Source organism: Petromyzon marinus, chromosome 47 (assembly GCF_048934315.1).
Source record: "Petromyzon marinus isolate PM22_M1 ecotype Great Lakes invasive population chromosome 47, UKy_Petmar_22M1.pri1.0, whole genome shotgun sequence".
NCBI lineage: Eukaryota > Metazoa > Chordata > Hyperoartia > Petromyzontiformes > Petromyzontidae > Petromyzon > Petromyzon marinus.
In genome coordinates, this window is record NC_133713.1 from 8,578,830 (window position 1) to 8,605,102 (window position 26,273).

Here is a 26,273-nt window from a genome sequence, read left to right on the forward strand (position 1 = left end):
ATTCATCGAGGAGCGTCACACGCGCACGCCCAATGAAAAGGTCGGTCGATCCGAGAGAGAAAAATTTCGATATTTTGGACGGAGCACGCCACGGAATCGGGGGGTCATCGCTCGCTTGACGGACGACGGTGACGACAACCACGAATCAGCGGGTGGGAGGGGAGTGGGGAGGCGGTAGAATTCATCCCCATTGGCGACGTTGATCATCGGCGCGGCCCCTAATTGCCCGGTGGCGGTTGCGATTATCTGACGCCAATTTTTATTTCCTCCTTTCCCCGACTACAATGCACCCACACGCTATCTGCACGGTGGCACGCGCGAGACACCAACCTCTGCACGATGAATATGGCTATGACCAGCGTGGCTGAGATGACGTCGGTCGTGATCCACATGAGCCTGTAGTCTCCAGGATTCTGGGACAGACACAGGGCGGCGGGGGGGGGGGGGGGGGGCATAAATACAAACCTTTCGTTTTTTATATATATAGTGGTGAAGTTCATGAAAATTGCATCTCCCAGCGTCCCTGAACCTCTGAGCCACCCCGGCCACGACATCCTGGTCATGCACATCGTTAACAGGGGAGAGGGAGCGTGAACGAGAGCGGGAGAGAGAGCGAGAGAGATGATGAGAGATCGAGAGAGCGAGACAGAGACAGAGCAAGAGAGAGAGATCAAGAGAGTGAGAGACAGAGAGAGGAGCGAGACAGAGCGAGAGAGGGATCAAAGAGAGAGAGAGAGAGAGCAAGAGAGCGAGAGAGAGAGAGAGAGGGAGAGACACAGCGAGCGAGCGAGCGAAAGAGAGCGTTTACCAAGCGCCACACGGGCTGGGGCAGGCGTGCCAGCGAGCCGCAGTCATTGGTGGTGACGGAGTGGGCGCCCGCGCACCACGCCATCGAGTAGATCCACGCAGAGTTCACCACGTACAGGTTCGTCGTCACGTTGTGCTCCGAGTAGTTGCTGCGTTGCGCAAACGGCACACGGCGATCCGATTAACAACAGCGGACGGACGTCGCTCATTGTGGATTGTGAGGCTCCACTATCCTGGTCGCTCTCTCTCGCTCTCTCTCTCGCTCTCTCTCTCGCTCTCTCTCTCGCTCTCTCTCTCGCTCTCTCTCTCGCTCTCTCTCGCTCTCTCTCTCGCTCTCTCTCTCGCTCGCTCTCTCTCTCGCTCGCTCTCCCTCTCGCTCTCTCTCTCGCTCTCTCTCTCGCTCGCTCTCTCGCTCGCTCTCTCTCTCGCTCTCTCTCTCGCTCTCTCTCTCGCTCTCTCTCTCGCTCTCTCTCGCTCTCTCTCTCGCTCTCTCTCTCGCTCGCTCTCTCTCTCTCGCTCTCTCTCGCTCGCTCTCTCTCGCTCTCTCTCTCGCTCTCTCTCTCGCTCTCTCTCTCGCTCGCTCTCTCGCTCGCTCTCTCTCTCGCTCTCTCTCTCGCTCTCTCTCGCTCTCTCTCTCGCTCTCTCTCTCGCTCGCTCTCTCTCTCGCTCGCTCTCCCTCTCGCTCTCTCTCTCGCTCTCTCTCTCGCTCGCTCTCTCTCTCGCTCTCTCTCTCGCTCGCTCTCTCGCTCGCTCTCTCTCTCGCTCTCTCTCTCGCTCTCTCTCTCGCTCTCTCTCTCGCTCTCTCTCGCTCTCTCTCTCGCTCTCTCTCTCGCTCGCTCTCTCTCTCTCGCTCTCTCTCGCTCGCTCTCTCTCGCTCTCTCTCTCGCTCTCTCTCTCGCTCGCTCTCTCTCTCGCTCTCTCTCTCGCTCGCTCTCTCGCTCGCTCTCTCTCTCGCTCTCTCTCTCGCTCTCTCTCGCGCTCTCTCTCTCGCTCTCTCTCTCGCTCACTCTCTCGCTCTCTCTCTCGCTCTCTCTCGCTCTCTCTCTCGCTCGCTCTCTCTCTCGCTCTCTCTCTCGCTCGCTCTCTCTCTCGCTCTCTCTCTCGCTCTCTCTCTCGCTCTCTCTCTCGCTCTCTCTCTCGCTCTCTCTCTCGCTCTCTCTCGCTCTCCTCGCCTGGTTGGTTGAGCAAAATGAGCCGCTATGAAAAAAGTTAATGTTTTTTTTTACCCTTCCTGGTAATAAAATAGGTGTTAAGATGTTCAAACACCAACTAGATACCTCTTGCACAGAATCAAAAGGTAACTATAAAATATTATTTTTTTTATACTTCGATCCTGGCAAAAAGGTCCCAGAAAATTAACCCGAAACGGAAACTGCGGCTGCGACAGTCGCCCCAACGTCGCCCCAAACGTCGCGCCAACGTCGCCCCAACGTCGCCCCGAACGTCGCCCCAACGTTGCCCGAACGTCGCCCCAAACGTCGCGTGGAGACTGAGACACTTCCTCCTGCTGGCTGAGCACCCGCCAGCCTCTTCGTGCCGGGGCCGGGGGAGGCCGTGCCCCCCCGCCCCCCCCCCCTGAACACGGAGCAGAGACGGCGACGGACCCTCCCATCCTCACGCCCCCCACCCCCCCCCACCTTATTTCGGGCTGGCTGATGCCACTGTAGTGGAGGTTGAGGGTCACGATGCGGTGGGCGTGGAGGTAGCTCAGCTCCTTCTTGACGCCCGTCGTCTGGCGGAACCCGGGCGCCAGGTCGAAGGCCACCAAGTCCCGTTTCTCGTCCGGAAGCCACATCATCTGCGAGGGGGCCGGGGTGACGGGGCGGAGGGCGAGCGAGGGGCGGACGACACGCTTTCGACGGCCGTCTCGTTTCTCTCCCCCTGCCGCCCCCTTCCGAGGTTACCGGTGAGGGCCGAGGGGGGTCAACCGGTGACCCTGACAGAATATTTATCTCTACTGGAGGAATCCGATGGGCTGCAAAGATCTCATTCACAGATGTCGAGTCGGAGAGTCACGTGGCACCACTGGGGGGGGAGAGATGTTAACTACCTCGCCTGGTACGCAGGAGGAGGTCGTGGGTTCGATCCCGACCCGGACGCCTGCTGTACGTTTGGAGTTTGCGTGTTCTCCCCGTGGTCGCATGGATTTTTCTCCCGGTCGTCTGGGTTTTGCCTCTAAATTTAGAGTCAACGCGCGCTCCGAGTATTTGGCTGCTATGAATGTCCACGTGATAAGCCGCTTCGTCGATTTATCATTTGTGGCCAGGTCGCTTCTGAAAGAGGTCAGTGGGCCTGACCTGGCAAGACAACAATCGTTTAGTTTTATACGCAAGTTTTTTGTTTAGTTTAGGAGCTGTCGACATTTTCACAGGGCGCGTAAGTGTTATAATTATTACCAATCGGAAACTGCCGTGACTTATGGAGCATAACCGTGGAACAATGACAAAGGTGAATGGAAGGGGACGCTGGAAAGTGCGCCAAGAAGCGCGGAGAGGTGCGCCGTGGTGGGGGAGTGACGCGCGAAGAACCGGGGAAACAACCGCAGGTTCAGAGACACGACGCGGACTGCGAATAAACATACGTGGCCTTGTACCGGGTGGACGATGGTCAATGGATAAGACTGCCGATGGATTGGCAGCCAAAGGAGAAATGATGCAGGAGGAAGACGACCGCGGAGATGAAGCGATGAAGGTTGGCGAGCGAGTGAGGGAAGTGAGCAAGCGAGCGCGTAAGTCGAGTGATTTAGTGATTGAGTAGGGAGGTCATTGAATGAGCGAGTGAGTAGGTGAGCAAGTAAACAAGTGGATGAGCGGGTGAGCGAGCGGGCGAGCGAGCGGGCGAGCGATCGGGCGAGCGGGCGGGTGAGCGAGCGGGCGAGCGAGCGGGTGAGCGAGCAGGCGAACGAGCGGGTGAGCGAGCGGGTGAGCGAGCGGGTGAGCGAGCGGGCGAACGAGCGGGTGAGCGAGCGGGCGAGCGAGCGGGTGAGCGAGCGGGCGAGCGAGCGGGTGAGCGGGCGGGCGAATGCCTGGGAGGGGCGGGAGTGTCGGTACCAGGCGGTGGGGGATGCGCGACCCCAGCACGGCCTGCACCGTCGTTTCGAGCCACGTGTCCGCGTACGGGTGGTCCCAGGGCGGCCGGCGCAGGTCAAAGATCACCGACTTGTTGCGCTGCGCTGCAATGTGCAGCACCTGACACACGCAAGAGCGCACACACACACGGACACGCACGTGAACACGCACGTGATCACGCACGTGAACACGCACGTGAACACGCACGTGAACACGCACGTGAACACGCACGTGAACACGCACGTGCCGAGCGGCCGCGGCAACAGCGCAGACGGGTCAAGCTCCTGGCCGCCCAGACCGGCGCGGGGCGGCGGGCGGAGCGAGCCTCTCCGTCGGCAGCTCCGAGCCAGCAGGTGGAAGGCCTCGCTCGGCCGCAGCTCATCGCTCCGCGTTTTGCCGCGTCGCTCCACGGCGGACAGGGGTAGAAACAAAAGTTCAGGTTTCGCGCCTGGCCGAGAATTCGACAGATGCGCCGGTTAAAACCCAACGGAGACCTCGGACAGCTCGCCGACACTCTGGTTGCTGGCGAGGGCGCGGTCTTGGGGCGACAGCGACGCCGCGGTGCCGAAGGGGTCGCTGCGCAGGAACCAGGAGCCCGCGTTGAGCGAGCGCAGCTCCGACATGTTGAAGCGGGAGGGGTGCGCGGAGGCGCGCGGCTCCCCGAACACGTGCAGCGCGTCCGTCGTGCGCCGCAGGTCGGCGTCGTGCATCAGGAACGGAACGCCGTCCAGGCTGTGTGGGATGGGGGAGCGGGACGGGGTGGGGGGGGGAGGGAGGGGGGGGAGGTGCAGTCGTTGGCACGAGGGGCAGAGAGTCGTCGTCGTCGTAATCGTCATCGTAATCGTCATCGTTGTCGTCACGCTTATTGTCGTCAAACATCGTTCGTCATCAACGTGGTAATCGTTGTCGTTAACGTCATTGTCATCATCGTCGTCGTCGTCACCGTCATCACTGCTGTCACCGTCACAGTTGTCACCGTGGTCTTCACCACAATTGATGACAAGACCATCGTTGTCACGTTCATTGTCGTCATCGTCATCATCAGCCGCCAACCATCGTAGCAACACAAGCAAACAATCATCTATTCCATTCCTCAGTGTCAGTGTCAGCAGCAGCAGCAACAGCGGCGGTGCTAACCCACCTGAGCATCACGTCTGTCTCCAGTCCCTCGGTGCATTCTGTCGCTCGCTCGAATGACATGATCGTGTTCTCTGGGGCAAGCTGCAACAACAAAGACAAATATCCCCCGTGTAGCCTTTAACAGACTGTTGGGGCAAGTGCTGTTAAGCGAGCACCTATGAAGGCCGGCAAGGGCACACGAGGGGGTTGGTGGCTAACACCACGCCCGGCCGCCTTTGTCTCCCGAGTGGCGATGTTTACACACCGCACCAGGTACTCATTTGAGGCTGAGTCGACTTAGGGGAGGCCCAGCACCGGTTCAAATAAAAGTCGCCCGTTGTTGGCCGAGAGCGGGAATCGAACTCTGGTCGTTGGGTTCGTTGCGCAGCGTAGCGCTAACCGCTGCGCCACCACTCCCCACCAAGCGGCAACACGCGCACGTGCTCACGAACACGCATACCGGCACACGCGCCCAAGCATAAAAACACGAACACGTTGGGCATAAAACGCCGGCGCGGCACACGAGCGGGTGGGGGGGGGGGGTGCCGGCGCCACGCCGGGCAACCGTCATCTCGTTCAGACACCGCACTGGGTACTCATTTAAGGCCGAGGCGACCTAGGGGACGCTCACAACCGGTTCAAATATTCGTCGCCGACTTTGGCGGCAAGCAGGAATCGAACTTGGGGGGGGGGGGGGGGGCGGGGGGGGGGGGGGGTCGCCGGGTTCGTGCGCAACAACCACGGCGCCACTGCACGCGGCCATGACGGTTGCCGGCCGCTACGGAGCTCGCGGTTACCATGGGCGCCCCGCGGTGTCCGAAGAGTTTCGGTCGCGCCGGGAGATCCCTCTCCTCCACGATGCAGGGCGAGCGCACGAGCAGGGGCAGCAGGTAGAGCGTGAGCAGCGCGGCCAGGTACACGAGCACGATCGACACCTGCAGGGCTGCGCACGCACGACCACGCGTGAGAGAGCGCCGGCACGCGCGATGCTCGCTCGCGCGCGCGATGCTCGCTCACACGATGCTCGCTCGCGCGCGCGATGCTCGCTCGCACGCGCGATGCTCGCTCGCAAACGCAGAGGGGGCGCTGGTGGCGCGTGCACGGGCTCCTCACCGAGTCGGTCGGTGCGGGCGAACTGCCCCGCGACGAGCCACGCCACGAGGGTGAGTCCCACCACCGCACCGATATGCAGGAACGGCGCCGTCGACTGCGCCGGGCACGCGCACAAACAGACAAGGCCCGTTGCCCGGAACGTCAGCACTCCTCCACACGCGCCCATTCCGCCCGACGCCGAAGACGAGTGCCGGTCGGCGTGATGCGATCCCCGCCCGACCCTCGCCTCCACCCACGTCAGACATTCGTCCAATGACAAGCCGTCAATCGACCCACCTGACTAATGCCACTCTCACCAGTCATGGACTCAGCTGACCCTCACCATTCACCAACTCGCCTCGCCAGTCGTCAACTCGCCTCACCACTCACCAGTCGTCAACTCGCCTCACCACTCACCTGTAGTCAGCTCGCGACCGAACGAGGCCGCCGCGCGTCGTGACGATGCAGCTGGGGGTGGGGCGCTGGGGGCGTTGGGGGCGTTGGGGGCGTTGGGGGCGTTGGGGGGCGTTGGGGGCGGGGGGGCGTTACCTGGAACGAGTAGACGAAGGTGCTCCACTCGTCGCGCCACAGCTCGTACGCGGCGACGATCAGCGCGACGAGGAAGACGAGCGACGTGCACACGCCGACCTGCAGGTGGGAGAACGGTGGGGGGGGGGGGGGGGGACGGTGACCGCCAACTCGCCGGTGAACGTCGCTCGCCGCCTGGCATAAGCAACGGAGTTTGACGATCGGTTTAAAAAAACAACAGCAGCAGTAGCAGCAGCAACAGCAGCGACCACGGGTTCACCAGAGTGACTGGTGTATGCGTGCCGCGCGCACGCTGGGGTGAGGCGTGGTGGGTGACTCGTCCTACGGGAAGCCCGGCCAGCGTTTACGAGTCCGCCAAATTGCCCTCTAAAGCAAGGGGGCGGCTATCGCGGGGGAGGGGGGAGGGGGGGCAGGTGAGTGGCACGTGCGAGCGCTTGCGGGGGCTGCGCCTTTACCGTTGACCCCTCCAGAGAAAGACGCGACGACCGGGATTGCCGGAGTTCGCAGGCACGCTTGAGCGTCGTCCGCACGTTTGGGTGACGGCAGGAAACCGATGTGGAACTTCTGCCGAGTGACCGCTAGAGGTCCCCGTGGCTCTAAGAGCCGACCCCACGAAAACTAAACACTTCTGCTATTTTACCCGGCATGGACCACCGAGCTGAGTAGCTCTATTTCAGAAGCGACCTGGCCACAAATGACAGCTCAACGAAGTGGCTTATCGGGTGGAAAATGTACAGCACCACGGGGAGGGAGGGAGACACGCAAACTCCAACGCGTGGAAAATTTACAGCAGCAGCCAAACTCTCAACGCGCGATGTTGATTCTAAATGTGGTGTGAAAAACGGGAGGGGACCCAGAGAAAAATCCACGCCACCACGGGGGAGGGAGAGAGACACGCAAACTCCAACAATACAGGCGTCGGGGTCGGGATCGAATCCACGACCTCCTGCGTACCAGGCGAGGGAGTTAACATCTCGTAACCGTGGCGCCCGCGGTTGGGGGTTATGGTGGGGAATAGAGATGGTATTTTTTTTTTAAGTGCTGCTACCCCCCACGCAGCACGTAGACCAGAAGCCCACTTCAAGGGACCTCAGAAGAAGCTCTGTGACATCCGCTTTCTTGGGGCCCTTCCCTAAACGCGACGCGGGAGATCCGAAGGGGTTCTTCATCACGTGACGCGACAACTAACATCTGAACGTGCATCGAACTTGGGGGAAGAAAATAAATGAAAAGTAAGCAATAAAAATCTAATTTACGTTTTCGCGCCTAGCAAATGCCCGGGCGGGCGGGCGGGCGGGCGGGCGGTGCAGGGCGGGGGTGGGGGGGAAGTTAGATACTGCGAGCGACCGGACCGGCGCGGCCGCCCATTCACCTTGTGCGTCCAGTGCATGTACATCTGCAGGCCCACGGAGACGTGGCACAGCGCCAGCACCTGTCGGGCGGCGGGCAGAGAGAGGGAACGGAAGATTACGCTCGCGCAACGATGCCGCGGCGAAACAACACGCTGGGGGCTCGCGGGTGGCACCGGAACGAGCGGCGACGCCGGGGCACCGCCTGCCCCGGTGTGTTCGCGCGGGCATACGGGACACATGCACAGAGACGAACGCAGGCAGGTGAGCACACGTGGACACCGCCGTGCACGCACGTGAAGCACGTGGGGGCACGCAAACACAGGCCGGGCTCCGCCAGCGTGGCCGGACCGACACCGACAGCCGAGGCTACCACGTGATGTGTCGGAGGCTCGCCGCCAGGAGGTCACGGGACAGAACCAGGTGGTGCCATGGGATGACCGACTGAGATGACCGGCAGATGCAGCAGCTGTCCCCCCCCCCCCTACTGTGCCATGTATAGCATCCCAAACAAAACACACACATGCGAACAAAGACCGCCCCCCCCCCCCCCACCGTGTAGCCTTCAGACTGTAGGGGCAAGTGCTGTTAACGAGCACCTATGAAGGGCCGGAATGGCACACGAGGGGGTGGGTGGCTAGCAACCACGCTCAGCCGCCTTTGCCTCCACCGTGGCGACGTTTACACACCGCACCGGGCAATCGTTTGTGGCCAAGTTGACCTAGGGCCCAGGACCGGTTCAGATAATCGTCACCGGTGTTGGCCGTGACCGTGAATCGAACTCGGGTTGCCGGGTTCGTAGCGCAGCGCGCCAAACCTCTCCACTACCGCTGCCCTACAAGACAAAGACTCTAAAAGCCAGCGCCTCATTAACGCCTACACACACACGGCCCTCAATCAGTCATTAGTCTGGAATCAATACGACGAGCAGTCTGATAACACGCTCCGGCAAATTGACTGCGTTCATTAACGCAACGCAGGAGGCGCGTGGGCCTGCGCCGCTGATGAACAAGTCAACAAGTCAACAAGTCAATGATCTAACAACGCGATTGGGGGGGGGGGGGTGGGGCGTTTGCGGGTTTTTTTAATTTCCCAGAAGCCACAAACGAGCACGATTCATTCCGTGGGTTCTCGTGCGGTCGGACCAGCGGGATGTCTGAAAAAAAAATAAGAATATCCGGTTCACCCTTCCTGGCAAAAAAAAAACAGGAGTTGTGTTAAGATGTTCAAACGAGTTCGCATTAACCACACACAGTCTTGCAAACAAACATGGCTCTGATGGTATGTGCATCGTCTTTGAAACTGATTGGCCTACGCAAGACGATGCATGAATTATCGGAGCGTGTTTGTGTTTGCATGCTCACCACAAGCACCGCGTGTGGATAATGCAGACTTGATCCCTTGCAAAAGGTACCCATTCGGTGTTTGAACATCTTAACACGCCTCCTGTTTCATTCGCAGAAAGGGTAAAATCTATTCGTATTCTTTCAAAGGAAAACAAAAAATTCACACCCCCCCCTCCCCCCACACCACGATCATAAAAATGAATAAAAGACATCAACGTCAAGTGGGTTTCACGACGAACACCTGCAGACATCGAACGCTGCTCCCATAAAAACGCGAGTGACACAAAGGGACACGCACGCGGCCATACACAAAGCCGGCGCCGTGCGTGGCGATGCCGGTCGTTCTGCCAGCGAGCAACTCAGTCGAGGCCACGTTGACGCACGGAGGGGGCTGGGGACGTGGCCAGAACCACACCCGGCCGCCTTTGTCTCACCAGTGCCGATGTCTACACGCCGCAGAGGCCCAGGACTGGTTCAGGCAATCGCCGTCGCCGATGTAGGCCATGAGCAGGAATCCAATTCGGGGTTTGTTGCGACGTGCGGCAAACCCCTGCACTACGACTCCCTCGCGCAGACGACAGCGAAGATCCCCCTTGTGTAGCCTTCACAGACTGTGGGGGCAAGTGCCGCTGGCGAGCGCCTACGAAGGCCGGCACGGCGCACGAAGCGGGTGGGGGTGGCCAGCACCACGCCCGGCCGCCTTTGTCTCCCCAGTGGCGATGTTTTTACACACGGCACCAGGTACTCACTTGTGGCCGAGTAGACCTAGAGGAGGCCCGGGACTGGTTCACAAAATCTCGACTGGTGTTGGCTGCGAGCGGGAATCGAACTCGGGTCGCCAGGTTCGTAGCGCAGCGCGCTGACCGCTTGCACGCTGCCGCTCCGCACGTAGGAACGCGCGCACGCACACGTGACGATCGCCAAACCTCTCATTCAGCCTTCACGGCTGCAGCAACGAACACTAATTCGCGAAGACCCGTCCAGGCACGGGCCTGACGAACATCCCACACGTAAAGACCGCCGAGCAGTGGCAAACGAAATCATGAAACTGAAGCTCGATATTCTCCGTGCTCAAAATGTACGGACGGAGACGCCGTGTCGCCCGGGACGTTGGTTGTCGTCGGCGCGAACCCAGGGAGCGCTCCGTCAAGGCGGACCGCCGGCTCCAAGGCGATGAACTTCAAGAGCGACGCAGCGACGAAGGGGACAGGGAAACTCCGTGGCGACGGGTCCGCAGTGACGCGCGTGGATCCGTCCCCCCGCTCCAATCGCCGTGCCGGCGGATGGAGTCGAAACCGGCGAGCTCTGGATCGCGAGTCCCAGCCGCGCACGTGCTGCCCACCGTCACCGTTGGCGGCTTCCCGCGTTCACTCTTCCCCCCACGAACCTCAGTCCCAACTTTGGTTTCAGCACCGCACGACCAAACGGACACCGGCGTCGTTGCGCGCGTCGCGCTGCAACGAGGCCGTGGACGCGGGGGGTGGGGGGGGGGGGGGGAGGGCTCACCAGCAGCATGACGAGGTAAGTGAGGAGCGCGATGGCGATGACGAACATCGGCACAGACCAGCTGTACCAGTAGCCGAGCTTCGAGTAGATAAACCTGGGCGGAACGACAGCAGCAGCAGCGCGCGCGCTCCATTGCCCCCAGCTTTGTGCGAAGTGTCGATGGGCGTGCGTCTGTGCGTGCACGTCAATGTCTGCTCGCCGAAGAAGCGTAAACCATCATCACGCGAAATCCGGTCGGTCATCCTCGCAGCGGGGCCCGTTTGGCTGGCCATCGAACAACAGACGGTCACCGCATCGCGCGTGCCCGTCTGGAACGCTCTTTCCTTCCGATATTAGGACACCACTGGAGCTGCGCACTTGCAAACAATCTAGATTGACAAACTCATTTCTTTAGAACAGCTTTTTTGTGCTTAGTTTGTTGTAGCACGGTTGGCTACGCACGGTGCAAACAAAAGTTAAATATAGATACGTACTAAAAACTCCGTCGGCGACCAAAGGGAAACCGAATCGCAAGAGACAGTGCATTCAGTTATCTTGAGCTCGCGGTCTGGACAAGGCTGGGGAGCTTTTTGAACACGCGATGCACATCTTCGCGTGCTGCTAAATCCAGGCCGGTACAGCGCATGAAGGTGTGGTCAGGGCGGCCAATCCCAGCGGCAAAATTCCCAAATTCCTAGCGAAGTATACGGGTGGTCGCGGGTTCGATCCCGACTCTGTTGCCTCTATATTTGGAGTTTGCACGTTCCCCCCGTGGACGCGTGGATTTTTCCCTCGGGTCCTCTGGTTTTTCCCTCCACATTTAGAATCAACGTGCATTTAGAGTATTTGGCTGCTATACATTTCCACGTGATGAGCCACTTTTTGTTGAGATATCATTTGCGATAGGCATGTCGCTTCTGAGAAAGAGCTGCAGTAAAACCTTGGATTGCGAGTAACTTGGTCTGCGAGTGATTGGCAAAACGAGCAAAAATGTGAAATAAATATTAATTAGATAAACGAGCGAGGGTCTTGCAATACGAGTAGTACGTATACGCTTTGTCTACCGAGCGTCACGTGATCACAACTGATACACGAGTGCTTTAATATGCGAGTGCTTTGGATTACAAACACGTTTCGGGAACGAATTATTCTCGCAATCCAAGATTTTACTGTATATAGTTCAGTGGGCCTTACCTGGTTAAATAAAAATAGTTTATGCTTTATAGAACTGGAAGCCAGTGGAGTCCATTTAGAAGCCTGCCACTTCAATCGCTGCCAAAGCTACAATGTTTACCGGGCATGCGGCGTCAGTCATGCAATAATGGATCATTGAATGAGTACGGTGGTATTTAGGAAATGGCGAGGTCATAAAAAAACCACCGTGCCAGCAATAGCTCCGGATGACATTTTGCAAAGCACTTAACGGGTAAATAGCTATTACTTAACGGGCAATAGCTATTTACTTATTTACAAAATTGAATTGCAGTTATAGAGGTACAGCAAGCACGACAAAACGACCATTTGCGAAAACGGACGATACGATTACCATAGGCCCTTTTTTATTCCCTTCCATAAGAGGTTTTTTGTTGTTGTTGTTGTTAGAGCGCGTAAATATAAACGTGACGTTAAACCCACCACCACGTGACACAGCCAATTCGTAGGCTTTGTCACGTAAACAATTAGTTACTAGTTCGGCACAACGGTTGTGTTGGAGTACCGTTACGTTTCGCCGGCAATCGCAACAATCAGCCTCATCAGGCGACAGCCAGAATTGGTCGCGAAAGTTCACGCGTTACAACTGGCCTGTTTGTTGTTTTTCTCATTGTTTCGAATTTTCTCACCTTACGTCTGCACTCGACTTGCAATGTGATGATGGCGCTTTTGAGTGGCACCTTTGTGGCGCCACGCGTACGTCAACAAATATAAAACGCCGACTCGGCTTACGAGCTGCCACGGCGATGCCAAGGCGATGCCCTGGCAGCTGCTCGCAAGCGACGCCCCTGGCGGCAGAGGCCTCGCGACCTGAGCGAGCTCGAGGGGGTACGTGCGTTCCAGCGTTAGCAGGTTTGGGGGGGGGGGTGTACCCCCAATTTACCCCACCCACACCCGACCTGGTGATCACAGACGAACTGTGGCATATACCCGCTTAAACCGCTCAGGCGAGCTACAAAGCTCTTTTTTTTCAGAAGCGACCTGGCCACAAATGATAGCTCAACGAAGTGGCTTATCGTGTGGACATTCATAGCAGCCAAGTAGCCTTAAACGCACGCCAGATTCCCAATGTGGAGGAAAAAAATCGGAGGACGCGGTTAAAAACAAAATCCACGCCATCACGTAGTTAACATCTCGCCACCATGATGGTGATGAGAGAGACACGCAAACTTTAAATACACAGCAGGCGTCAAGGGGTCAAGATCGAACCCACGACCTCCTGCGTACCAGGTGAGGCAGTTAACATCTCCTAGCCCCGGGAGCGGTCGGGTGGAACCGGCGACCTCTGGGTTTCAAGTCCACCGTGCTGACCGCTGCTCTAGGGGTGGCGGCCCAAGCCACGGACCTTTGCACGGTGCGAACGATCGTGGCGGCGAGAAGTCGCGTCGACCCTACCCCGGCGTCGCGCAAGCGAGAGGCTTTTTTTTTTCTTTCTTCTTCCTGATGACGATCGCTTGTGTTGTGATCGAAACGTCGTAGTTTTTTTTTTCGTTATTTTCTTTTAACTTGTCTACGTGACTACCGAAAGACCCCAAAGAGAATATGATTTCGTGCAGTCACGAAAGCTTTAAGTCAAGGTTTAAGCGAGAGGCTCACCATTCAAAGTCGTTGTAGTCGTTGCTGGCTTGACACCAGAAGTAGAACCAGATGGCGGAGAGAGCGCAGGTCAGGAAGACGAGCAGGAACCACAGCCTCTCCCACTGCAAGACCAAAAAAAAAACGAAGAACCCACCCGTGTAACCTTAACAGCGCTGTTAACAGAGCAGCACCTACGAAGGCCGGCACGGCACACGAGGGGAGTGGGTGGCCAGCACCACGCCCGGCCGCCTTTGTCGCCACGGTGGCGATGTTTACACATTGTTGTGCAGACATCGCATCAGTTAATCATTTGAGGCCGAGTCCACCTAGGGGAGACCCGCCAAAAGCAACCGAGCCACCGCTTCTGCAGCAATGTTAAGGCTGATCCGACTTAATCCACATTGCACGCACACGCAGAAAACAAAAAAAACCCTAACACAAAAGTTCTTGACTATTAACACATTTTTTGTGAAATTACACAAATTTCTATTCATCGCGAATTCCACGCGGATTCTCCGCCGCATTTAAATGTTTTAATATCCGCCGCAGCGGCGGGAGGAGGGGAGGGGGAGGAGCCCTCGGAAGCCACCGCGCGCGAACGCGGCACGGATTTGTGTTGGCTCCGTAATCGCGATTAGCGCTCCGGGGAATGTACGAGTGGTGTGGATTAAAGCGCGCCGGCATCGTCGTCATTGTCACGGCGAGCGGCCACCGCTTCGGGATCGGTTCTCCCGTCACGCGCGATCGCTCGACGGCACGGACGCTTTGAACGCGCGCCGACCTCGCGGTTCGCGGGAGCTGGGTTCGACTCCAGGATCGGGGTTGTTAGCATTGCAGGCCATGTTTCTACACATCAGACATTGCAGGCCATGTTTCTACACATCAGACACTGCAGGCCATGTTTCTACACATCAGACACTGCAGGCCATGTTTCTACACATCAGACACTGCAGGCCATGTTTCTACACATCAGACATTGCAGGCCATGTTTCTACACATCAGACACTGCAGGCCATGTTTCTACACATCAGACACTGCAGGCCATGTTTCTACACATCAGACACTGCAGGCCATGTTTCTACACATCAGACATTGCAGGCCATGTTTCTACACATCAGACATTGCAGGCCATGTTTCTACACATCAGACATTGCCGCCGCCGCCGATCCAGCGGCTGAGAACCGATTTATTTGTCGGGACATCTTCTTTCTCACGATTGTCCAAACCTTGGCTTCAAAAACATATTCCCACGGATGATGACGTTGCTGCTGCTGACGCTGCTGCTGATGATGATGCTGCTGCTGCTGATGACACTGCTGCTGATGATGACACTGCTGATGACGCTGCTGCTGCTGATGATGATGTCGCAAGAACGAAGGTGCCGGTGAACGAGCGACTTGACCTAACTTCTAACGGTGCCTGAGGAGGGTGAGGAACCTAAGCAATATGGATCAAGTGCAGTTCGAGTCCTTGCTTATTAGTTGAACTCCTACAAATGTGGGAGCCGCCCCCCCAGCAGCCTGCGTGTGTGAACCGTGCGTGAACTGTGCGTGTATAACAAAGGCACCCCCGTCACCATCCAACCCATCAATTTGGCCAGGTTGCAGCCAATTAGCTCGGGTTCATCATCCCATTCCCACTGGAGACGGGGGAGTCAATGACGTCGTCACGGCTAACCGCGCCGGTTGGCAATTCAGTCGCGTGTTGTTTTGCAAAACGCGATCAATCGCGTCGCTGTGACGACGGTGCTCTGTCGTGAATGACGACGACGACAACGACTCCAATGCCGGTTTATCGGGCTGGCCGTGGCTTCGGTCATCCGCGCCCAGCATCGACGGATGGCCTCGGAAACTGAGCTGCCAGTCGCGTCCTCGTTTACACGGTTGTCCGCCACGCAGCTGGGTGGGTGCGTGTGTGGGTGGGTGGGGGGTTAGGTGTGTGCGAGTGTGTGGGTGAGTATATGAGTGTGTGTGTGAGCGAGCGTCGTGGTGACGTCACCGCCACTTAGTGGCGAATAGCGGTTGTTGTTGTTGTTGTTGAGTAAGAAGGCGAGTTGGCGAGTGCATTGTGATGGCGGTTCAGAGGAGGCAGCCAGCGCCCGAACGAGCGACGCTCACCGGATCGGAAACCACGGTAGCAGTAGCGGCAGAAGAGTGACAGGGGAGGCGACCGGCACCGTTCGTGGCTGGCGGCGTTCAAATCGGTTTTAATCCGCCTCCTCTGCCTGCTGACACTGAACCCTGACCCCCAGCCACCCACCACCCCTGCTCCCTCTGCTCCACCAGCGAGTCTTGGCGGCTGTATTCATCTGCGTAATACGATTGGGACGGCTCGCTCATTCCCGGCTAATGCGATGGAAAGCAGATGAGCCGAATGGGGGGTGGGGGTCATGGTTGAGTGTCACGCCGCGTGGAACCCCGGGCTGATCGTAGGAAGCGTGCGAGTTCAAATCCGAGCCGGGGTCAACTTGGTCCTGTACGTTGAAACTCCTTTCACGCCGTATGTAGCCAACCGTGCTCATCGGAGGTTTTGGTGGGCGGGGGGGGGGGAACAAGGAATTAAACGCACAAAGGAGTCGTAAAGAAATTTAGTTCGTCAATCTACATGATTTACAAGTGCACTAGCTCCAGGCACTTCCGAATATCAGAAGGAGGAGCATTCCAGACGGCCGCAGAAGCGCGTGTGACAGCGCCGCGCGACGCGTTGGCCACCGTCTTTGTTCGGTGGCCCAGCCACAAGCCGCCGCCGCCGCCGCCGCCGCTGTTGCGAGGACGACCGGCACTGGGGTCTCGTGACTGTAAAACCTTTGTCGCACACGTGTTCGTCCGCCTTGGTGCATCGTCCTCGCCCGTCTCACACGACGATTGCAAATTTGCCAAATTCGAAAAACCACGATTGGGATTACGCACACACACACACACAGCGATCGTGGGCAGCCCCCTCCCCCCACTGCCAGCCAGGCCAACGCCCACATGCAGCCCCCCCCCCCCCCGCCCCCCGCCTTGTGCCGTACAGGGGGCAGCCACTGCTGGGCGGGTTCCCTTTCCAATGGGGTTGAGATGAGACGCGAGGTGTAAAGTGCACGGAGGTGGCCCTGGCGTACATAAGGAGGGAGCTCTATGAAGAGGAAGTCGTCGTCGTCGTCGTCACGATGCGATTGTGGTTTACACGAGCGTCTGAACGTGTGTGCATGCACGAAGCAGCGGTGCGTGCACGGGTATCGTCGATCAACCAAGGTTGTGGAGCAACTACCACAGTCGTCACGTGGGCTCTCTCAAGAGTGCCGCTCTCCTCCAGACTACCGACGGCAAACAAAACTCAGGCCGCGGGGTCGACAACGGGCGGCCGCTAGTCGCCGATAAGTGGCGGCGACGTTGCCGCTCGCTGCGGTGTGAGGCCACGTGAAGTGCCGACGGCTCGCTGCTGGCAGGAGATCACGGGACAGGCAGCCCAGGTGTGCCGGGGGTTGATTGACCGAGATGGACGCGCGCGTGAACCTTAGAGATACTCGCGCTAACGCGGAAACAAAAACACACATATTCCAAGAGACACAGACTCGCACATACGCGAGAATGCAAACACGCACGTATATTCAAACACACGCAAAAAGGCAATCACGTGAATTCACACCAAGACACAGACGCACGCAAATATTCACAAGCACGCATATTCCCGCCCCAGTGTAGCCTTAACAGACTGTCGGGGCAAGTGCTGTTAGCGAGCACCTATGAAGGCCGGCACGGCACACGAGGGGGTGGAGGTGGCCAGCACCACGCCCGGGCCCGCCTTTGTCTCCCCCAGTAGCGATGTTCACACATCGCACCAGATACTCATTTGAGGGGAGGCCCAGGACCGGTTCTGATAATCGTCACCGGTGTTGGCCGTGCGCGGGCTTCGAACTCGGGTTCGTGGCGCAGCGTAGCGCTAACAACTACGCTGCCGCGCGTGTGTGCGTGTGTGTGTGCGTGTGTGCGTGTGTGTGTGCGTGTGTGCGTGTGTGCGTGTGTGTGTGCGTGTGTGCGTGTGTGTGTGTGTGCGTGTGTGCGTGCGCGCGTGACGTTTGCTCGCCCCCCCGCTGCCGCCCGCTCGCCCACAGCGACCTTGGTGGAGTCGTCGTGCGAGCGCTGGTAGCGCTTCCACCGGCAGCCGTACAGGCCGGCGAGGCACGACAGGCAGAGCTGGGGCCGGTAGTACTGCAGCGGCTGGTGCTTGACCATGGCTCCTGCGAGACAACGGGATCCGGGCACCCGGGATCAGCAACAGCGGGATCAGCGGAAGCGGCATCGTCCACGCTGACGGCATCGTCGTCGGGATCGTCGTCATCGGCGTCGGGATCGTTAGTCGTCGTCATCATCAGCGGCGGCACCGTCGTTTATTAACGGCATCGTCGGGGGTTATAACTAACAGCATCACGCGTGTTAACACCATCATCGTCATCGTGAAGAGCGGCATAATTATAAACGATGTCATCATCAAGACCATCAACAACAGTCGTCGCCAGGATTGTCATCATCATTATTATTATCATCATCATTATGAACAGCATTGGCATCATCATCATCTAGACCAGGGGTCCCCAACCCCCAGTACCGGTCCGTGGCCTGTTCGGAACCGGGCCACACAGCAGGAGGTGAGAGCTGTGAGTCCGCGCGTGGCCCGCCCCATTATTTTATTATTTATCACTTCCGTCCACGCCTCTTTCCCAAACTGCGCACTCGTCTCGGTCACGTGGTGTTGGTAAGCCCACAAGCTCTAACCCCTAGTAGCCACAATGAGTAAAAAACAAACGTCACTGGAGAGCTTCTTTGAAAAGGGGGAAAGACCCAATGATGAACCCCCCCCCTCCCTCCCCGGTCCGTGAAAAAATAGTCTTCCGCGAAACCGGTCCCTGGTGCAAAAAAGGTTGGGGACCGCTGATCCAGACCATCATTAACAGCAGCATCAACACGAGCATCAACATCGTCAATAACAGCATCACACGTTGATCCCAATCTGCCTACAATAGCTGCCAACTGCCCTACCGGCATCGCGTCACGAGATGTTTAATCCATTCAGACCGCTCTCGCAGAGCAGCGCAGCTCAATGCATCAGAGAAAAGGGGCCCACGGAAGCGGACATCACAGAGCTACCTCTGAGATCCCTTCACGGTGACCTCTGGCCCACACAGCAGAGGGGCTGCACTTTCCCACCCACTCCGGCGTACGGGAGCGATGTCCGTCGGGCGACACTCACACCGACGTCTGTAATTCTCAGAGATGGAATTTACCAAAAATGATCAGAATCAGAATATTTATTCATACTGGAGGAATCCGATGAGCTATGAAGCTCTTTTTCACAGTTGTCCAGCCGGGACGGGTCAGGACGTTACAACAACAAACAGTACCAACAACCTAGATTTGAAGTTTTCGTGACTGCAATGATCCTTACTCTTTGGTTCTTTCGGTAAAGTCACGTAGGTAGAAAATAAAAAATAAATTAAATCACGACGTTTCGGACGCAACACAAGCGTCCGTCATCAACAACGCAACAGAAGTGCAAAGTAAGGGAAAGGTAAACAAATCACTTAAAATTATACAAATGAAACTAAACTATTTTTACCTTACCAGATAAAGGCCACTGAGGTATTGACCTATTCTTCATAACACAACCTGGCCACAAATGATAGCTCAACGAAGTGGCTTATCACGTGGACATTCATAGCAGCAGAAAAAAAAATCTTAATAACCTGAACGAGATTAAAAAAAAATTAGTTCAGAGGGAAATTTTTACGCGATGAATTTTGTTGTTGTTGCAAAGTCAATGATGGCCTGGGCTGAGACCATCAATCCCCACTGCACTTGAGAGCCCTGACTCACGAAGCGCTGGGTGGGGTCATCTCTGGGCTCCGACCTCCCCTGCCACCCTGCCCACCTCTGCGGTCGCGTTATTTGTTGGGTGCGAGGGGAGGAAGCCGTCTGCCAAGGGGTCGCTCAACCCTGGGGTCAGTCAGGTGGGAGGGCGAGCGGTGGCTACAAAAACAATCGGTGGCGAGAAGATGTTAACTACCTCGCCTGGTGTACAGGAGGTCGTGGGTTCGATCCCGACCCCGACGCCTGCTGCCGTATATTTGGAGTTTGCGTGTCTCTCTCTTCCCTGTGGTCGTGTAAATTTGTCTCCGGGTCCTCCGGATTTTCCCCTCCACGTTCAGAATCAACGCCACGCGTTTAAGAGTATTTGGCCGATATAAATCTCCGCGTGTCGACGAGCCACTTGGCTGAGCCATCATTGGCGATGGCGAGGGTCGCTTACGAGAAAAAGAGCCACAGAGCCCCCTCAGTAGAGCCGAGGCCCTGCCGGATTGTTCCTCGACGCCGGAAATGTCGCCCATTCTGCGGAAATGTCAACTCTTTTAGGTATCGATTCGCCTTCCCTCTTGTTTTTAAATGATATCCGTTCACCTCTGCCGGGCTAAACGCACACGTGACTCGCCGCCGACTTGGGCCGTTTATTATTTTCCCGACAAAGGGAGCGAGAATGTGCGACAGCACCAAAAAAAGGCGCGGGTCATCACAGCGTTAAAAATTTAAGATCGTGTGGCGAACGTCAAAAGTAGCGTGCATTTTCGTCACCGTTTAGACGTTACTGTAACGAACATCATTATCATGGTCGTCATCGCCAATGATGTGACCATCATGAGACACCATTTCCATCGTGATCGTGATTACCATCACACTCATCATCAGTGTTGTCGTCATTACCATCACATTAGTCACTCATGTTGCGCCTTCCAACTTTTCGATGCGTGACCCCCGCCATCTGAATTATTATTATTATTATTTGGCGGGGGTGGGAGGACATCTTGTGAAGATTGTTTCTCTCGTTTGTTCCCGTCTCGTTTTTGCAAAGTCCCATTCCACTTCAGCTGCCGACGTTTATAATTTGCGTAACATTTGCATCGTTTGTGAACCGCACAGCACGGCGCTCCACGTGACAGTGAGAGAACGCCCGCGTTGGATTTTTTTTTCCGGGAATTTTCCTTCAGGTGGCCCTTATAGTAATTATCATTACTATTATGGCCCCTTTTCGATTAGCACGTTCGGCTATGTACGGCGCGAGAGTAGTTCAAACAGTAGCCGTCACGCTTACGTAAACGCTCTGCCTAATGAGATGGTCAGAGAAGGGGTCGCGGAAGATGATATCACAGAACTGAGCCCTGAAAACTCAAAGCGAACTCTTATCCACACCAAGGAGCAAAACTTTCCCGCCCGTCCTGCTTCATGAGAGTAATGTTCATCGCTGCGACAATCAATACGATCTTTTTTCTCCTCCTATTTTCAGACCTGCATTTAGCCAAATTAAGTGCACAACCGAGTTTAATCGTGCCTCTCTCTGGGAGTTTTGTTGTTGTTGTCGCAGTTACCGCCAGATGTGTTGAGACCACCGCTCGCCACACTTTAATCACGGTCGGCTCGGACCCTGGTCTCTCTCGGTGGCGCGCAACTCATCGTTCAGGCCTCCGAGACCGCTCGACTCCACATTCTCGGACGGTAGGTTCACCGAAATAAAAAGGATCGACCTTTCTCCCGGGGGGGGGGGGGCGGCGCTAAGACGGGAGCAGAAAAACAAGCGAAGTCTTGGCCGCTCAATTCGGATCGCACGCCCAGGCACACGCGGTGCGAACGCCTCGGGTGGAGACGTTCGCTGGGTAAATGAGCGCGAGAATTTAAAAAAATAATGGCAAGCGGTCGACGTTGCCGCGGCCGAAGCACCGCCAACGGCGCCAATCGACACCGGCTGGTTTACAAAGCAGCCGCCGCCCACTCTGAGCCGCGGTGGCGAGATGTTAACTACCTCGCCTGGTATGCAGGAGGTCGTGGGTTCGATCCCAACCCGGACGCCTGCTGCTGTATATTTGAAGTTTGCGTGCCGGTCTCTCCCCGTCGTCGTGTGGATTTTTCTCCGGGTCCTCCACGTCTTTCCCTCCACATTGAGAGATTCAACGTCACGCGGCGAAAGAGTGTTTTGGCCACCGTAAATTTCCGCACGGTGATAAGCCACTTCGTTGAGCCATCGTTCGTGATAGCAAGGTCGCTTCTGAAAAAGAGCTACAAAGCTCGGTGGACCATACCTGGTAAAAATAAAAAAAATTGTTTCACAGGTTTAGCTTTCAGCCGCGGGCCGACACGCGCGAAACTCCTGCCGATGGGCCGGGCGCGTCACCCGAGGTAGCGTCGCCTCGCCAGCAGAAAGACACAGCGGCAAGACCCGGCAAGCCAACGAGTATCCCCCCCCCGGGGGTCACGGGATCCCGGCATGCCGGCTGAAAGCGAACGCAGCAAAGAGGAGGGGGAGGGTGAGGGAGGGAGAGGGTTAAATAATGTAAATGACGGCGGGGACGAAGGAGCGGCTCGGGTTTGTGAAATGAGCCAGGATGAGATTTGATTGCCCGAGAGGAGAGGCCGTAGTCGAGGCTCAGACAGAGATTATGTTCCGGTGCAAAACAAACGAGGCGGTGCTTGTGATGTTGTGTAAACCTGTCTGGCGAGATCTAACCCGTACCAACTGTGTGCACTTGTACACGGTGGTCAAGAGAAACCTGGGTACAGTATTTTAATAATGCATTGCTTTGAAAATCACACACGACCCGGTATCATTTACAACAAGCAGCACACCCTGGGGGCTTAAGACTCATCGGTTCGCAACAGCTAATCTTTCAGAATGGACGACAACGGGAAAATTAAAAGTGTACCGTTGTTCGGGGGAAAAATGGAGGGAAGCGGAAAGAGGGGAAGACCTACGAGATTGGCGCTGGAAAGATGTGGCACCACTCGAGTAGATTTGGCACACGACGGAGGAAAGTGGGTTTCAAATTTCGAAATGTGCGGTGGACGCCTACGGGGCTAACCACCCTTGGATTGCGATGACGATGACGAAACTTTTAGCTTCGAACGATTGAACCAAGAGCCCTTTGGAACGTCGACATCGGGAACAGTCGCAGATAATACACTTCGCTTGCGAATAACACTGACAGGGAGAACCATACCGGTCGTTGGGGAGGGAGGGCATGACACGGGAATCGAACCGACAAGCCACAGCGGGCAAACTGGCTCTCGGTGCCAGGAGCCCCTGTCGAGGACGGCCAAGCGATCGAGATTGGTTCTCGTGGCGCCCGAGGGGACGGGCGGTGGAGGGTGCATCTTGTCGCTTGGAGTAAAGGACTCGCTCGCTCACTCCTACCCACCTCCACAAAGACGAAGATCCCCCCCATCCCGTTTCGCCTGTAACAGACTGTTGGGGCACGTGCTGTTAAGGTAGCACCGATGAAGGCGGGCACGGCGGTCGCACGAGGGGGTGGGTGGCCAATACGACGCACGGCCGCCTTTGTCTCCCCAGCGGCAATGTTTCTACCAGGTATTCATTTGAGGCCGAGTCGACCTAGGCGAGGCCCGGGACCGGGTTCAGACAGTCGTCGCCGGCGTTGGCCCCGAGCGGGAGTCGAACCCGGGTCGCCGGGTTGAGGAGCAGAGGCGCAAACGGCTACGCCGCCGCTCCCCCCAGCAACCTCCACGCACAAGCCAGGCAGCGCGCGAGCATCAAAGCAAACGGCAACGAACGGGCGCTCCCCCGCTACGCGCGAGCTCGGCTGCCGTGGCCGGTGCGAGCGCCTCCGCCCCATGGACGGGAGACAAGGTGGTACGGGGCGCTGCCAAGCCCTTTCATCCCACCGCCCTCCCACCAACCCCCCCGCAGACCCCCACAGCCACCCCCCTCCCCCCACAGTGCTTCACGCCACGTTCCGAGGCTCCGCGTCTTGTCCGCACGTTAGCCCTTTTCCCGTCCCGAGACGTCCGCGCAGTCGCAGGGAGGGGTCGTCCCCGTTCACGACCGAGTCTCGGAACGCGCAAGCGGCTCGACGTTCATTTTATTCCGGGAGGCGTAGCAGCGCCGTTGTTTACAAAGACGCCGCGCGATCACCGCAGAGAACCGTAACAACACGACCGCCGCGCTCTACCACAGCTGGCGCCAAACTGTGCCGCACGCCCCCCATGGCGTGGCCATTTTTACTTCCGATTCCGTTTCGAATAGATTTTGTTCTGATGACGTACACGTACGGAAGCGGAACGGAAGCGGAAGAAAAACCGATGACTTACACGCACGCGTACGCCATCGTAACAGGAAAGGGTTTTATAAGTTCCATCGCCATGGCAATTTTGCTCCACCCCCCCCAGCGAGTCTCTGCGTGGCCGCAGCACGCGACTCCTGCCAAGGGCTCGTGAAGCTTTTAACGGCGCGGATTCCACCGGCCGATCGGAACGAACAATTTGGTGCGGCACCCAGCCGGTGGTGGAAGTTCCACGTTCCGGTGGCAGGGGGCAAGTATATTCGTATATATTGTTGACCACTGTCGAGTGCCACAAAGTGGTGTCATTTTTTTTTTATTGACGCCGGAGAAGTGGCGGTTGCCTTGTAGGCCAGTGATGTGAAGTCCGTTACGTGTCGATTATCGCTCTCGTCTCTCCACATTCGATTCCAAATAAGGGCATCGGCGCAACGTTATCAGCAGACGGAGAACCATATCCACCTGGAGGCCCTGCAGCGAGCAGTGCATCACTGTGTGTCGGACTACGGCCTGCGAATTATATCACTGATCCTACCCGCGGTGTCACTTCACCTGCTATCACATGATGCACACTCGGGGGATAGGCCTCTTAATGTCCTGCAAAGAGTGTTAAGAGTACAAATTCCATCACTAGCTGCGCCCACCTAAAGCCTATATAACCTCGTGTTGCAGCAGCTCTTTCTCCTACGTCAGCAGTCCTTCTGCTGTGTTTGTTTCACCTGATGATGGTGGCTTGTGTTGCGATCGAAACGTCGTGATCTATTAATTTTCTATCTACGTGACTTTCCCGAAAGAACCCAAGAGTGTAGCGTTGAGAGTGTTCGTCGCATGCCAATCCAACTGAGATTTATTTTTATTGCCAAACGGAATAAAAAGCCACATTTACGGGGGGTTGGCAACGGGTTTTGTTTCTGTGCAGTAGTGGTGACCATCCATAATACAGGTTTTTTCTTTGTTAGATCGCGTAAATATATAAATGTGTCATGAAACCCGCCACCACCCGACACAGCCAATTAGTAAGGTTTGTCACGTAAACAGAACGTGGCCAATTCGTGACAAGTACAGCAACACCGGTGTGTTGGAGAGCAAATTCACAACATGGCGACTGGTCTCAGGCCTCCAACTCGCTACAGTTGCCGCAACCTCCAATGAGCACGGTTGGCTACGTACGGTGTGAGACTGAGCTACCAGGCCACACGTAAAAAACACGAAAAAGGACAACATTACGATGATACTAAAAGTCAAGATTACAATCTCATAACTCATCGTCATATAAAACACACAAACACACACACAGGTAACCCTTCTCATGTTACAAAGGTCACTTAAAGAAAACTGGGAAACTTCACGAGTCCAAATTCATTATCATCTTAAAAACACATATGGAGGGGGGGGGGGTGGTGCAATTTTGAAGGTAATTATATTTTGAAATAAGTTTAACACGTAGGCTTTCGCGACCAATATCATTCAAAATGCAGATTTTTGGGGGGTTTAGATCGCGTACATATATAGCTTGTAAATGTTGTGGCTTTGCTCCCCAACACACCGGTCTGCTGTACTGGGGGGGTTATTTGACTCTACTTCACCATCGGGGGTGCGTAGACGTGGCAGCATAGGAGTAGAGTACAACAATTAAAATCACTGCACTGCATCGCTCCGAGTGACACCCCCCCTAACCCCGCGCGCACCCCCGTGGTCTACAACACCTGGTATGCATGCACGCATGCATGCTCACCACCTAAGCACTCTTCCAAGCCTCAAACCGCCTGCTTAGCTTATGAGATTTAACACGGTCGGGCACATTCCAATCATAGCTCTCTTAACCACCTCAATCGCGCCGCATGGAAGGCGGTCTGCTCGATTAGCACAGTTGGTGGTCGCGTGCGGTGCATGTGTGTGTGTGTGTACGTGTGGTGAACTTCTTTCGCACCGTACGCAGACAACCGTGCTAAATCGGAGGTGCGAAAGACGTTAAACCGCGCATACACGCTTCACAATAAAGGTTTTGGGGTTAGATCGCGTGAGTATGTGTCGTTTACCCTCCACCACCCGACACAGCCAGTATAGGGTTGTCATGTAAACCATTTGAACACTATTGAAATTGTAAACGTTGTGCATTTACCCTCTAACACACCGCCGGGGCTTAAATAGTCACTACATTGGCACGTTTTGGTTACTGGCTGCGTCGGGTGGTGGAGGGTCACGACACATTGCGCAGTCCAACCCGAAAACCTTTACGATGAAAAAAAATTGACCGCGAAAGCCCAACGCTGTTAAACGCACATCCACGCCGCGCACGGTGCACAAGAAGGCCCGACAAGGCGCGCGTACGTACGGACATGGAGCGGCGAATACGCGGTCCGACTTGGCGTCTCCGAGGCCAACATTCGAGCCCTCATTCCGCACGGGTCGTAACAAAAATGAAAATTCCACAACAGTACTCTTCATCGCCGTGACCACGCCCGGTGCCGCGTTCGGCTGCGTCACTGCGCGAGCAAGCGGGCGTTGCGCTGATGCTCGTGCAGCGACCGAGCTTCTTTCGCGGCGTACGTAGCCGACCGTGCTAATC

General features: G+C 56.6%; 1 protein-coding gene across 8 annotated transcripts in view; it reads right to left on the reverse strand.

Moving 5' to 3' along the window:
- GDPD5 (glycerophosphodiester phosphodiesterase domain containing 5) overlaps window positions 1-26,273 on the reverse strand; it is a 78,846-nt gene that overhangs the window by 11,861 nt on the left and 40,712 nt on the right. For all 8 annotated transcript variants that reach the window (XM_032972046.2, XM_032972048.2, XM_032972047.2 and 5 more), the window contains 13 exons: window positions 17,706-17,827; window positions 13,624-13,727; window positions 10,837-10,930; window positions 8,008-8,067; window positions 6,636-6,734; window positions 6,108-6,201; window positions 5,792-5,937; window positions 5,017-5,096; window positions 4,370-4,607; window positions 3,858-3,995; window positions 2,445-2,605; window positions 809-956; window positions 331-413 (listed from right to left, as the gene is read on the reverse strand). In XM_032972046.2, the coding sequence (XP_032827937.2) occupies window positions 331-413; window positions 809-956; window positions 2,445-2,605; window positions 3,858-3,995; window positions 4,370-4,607; window positions 5,017-5,096; window positions 5,792-5,937; window positions 6,108-6,201; window positions 6,636-6,734; window positions 8,008-8,067; window positions 10,837-10,930; window positions 13,624-13,727; window positions 17,706-17,822 (1,562 nt within the window). In that variant the 5' untranslated portion in view covers window positions 17,823-17,827. Of the gene's footprint in view, window positions 1-330; window positions 414-808; window positions 957-2,444; window positions 2,606-3,857; window positions 3,996-4,369; window positions 4,608-5,016; window positions 5,097-5,791; window positions 5,938-6,107; window positions 6,202-6,635; window positions 6,735-8,007; window positions 8,068-10,836; window positions 10,931-13,623; window positions 13,728-17,705; window positions 17,828-26,273 lie in introns of those variants that run through there.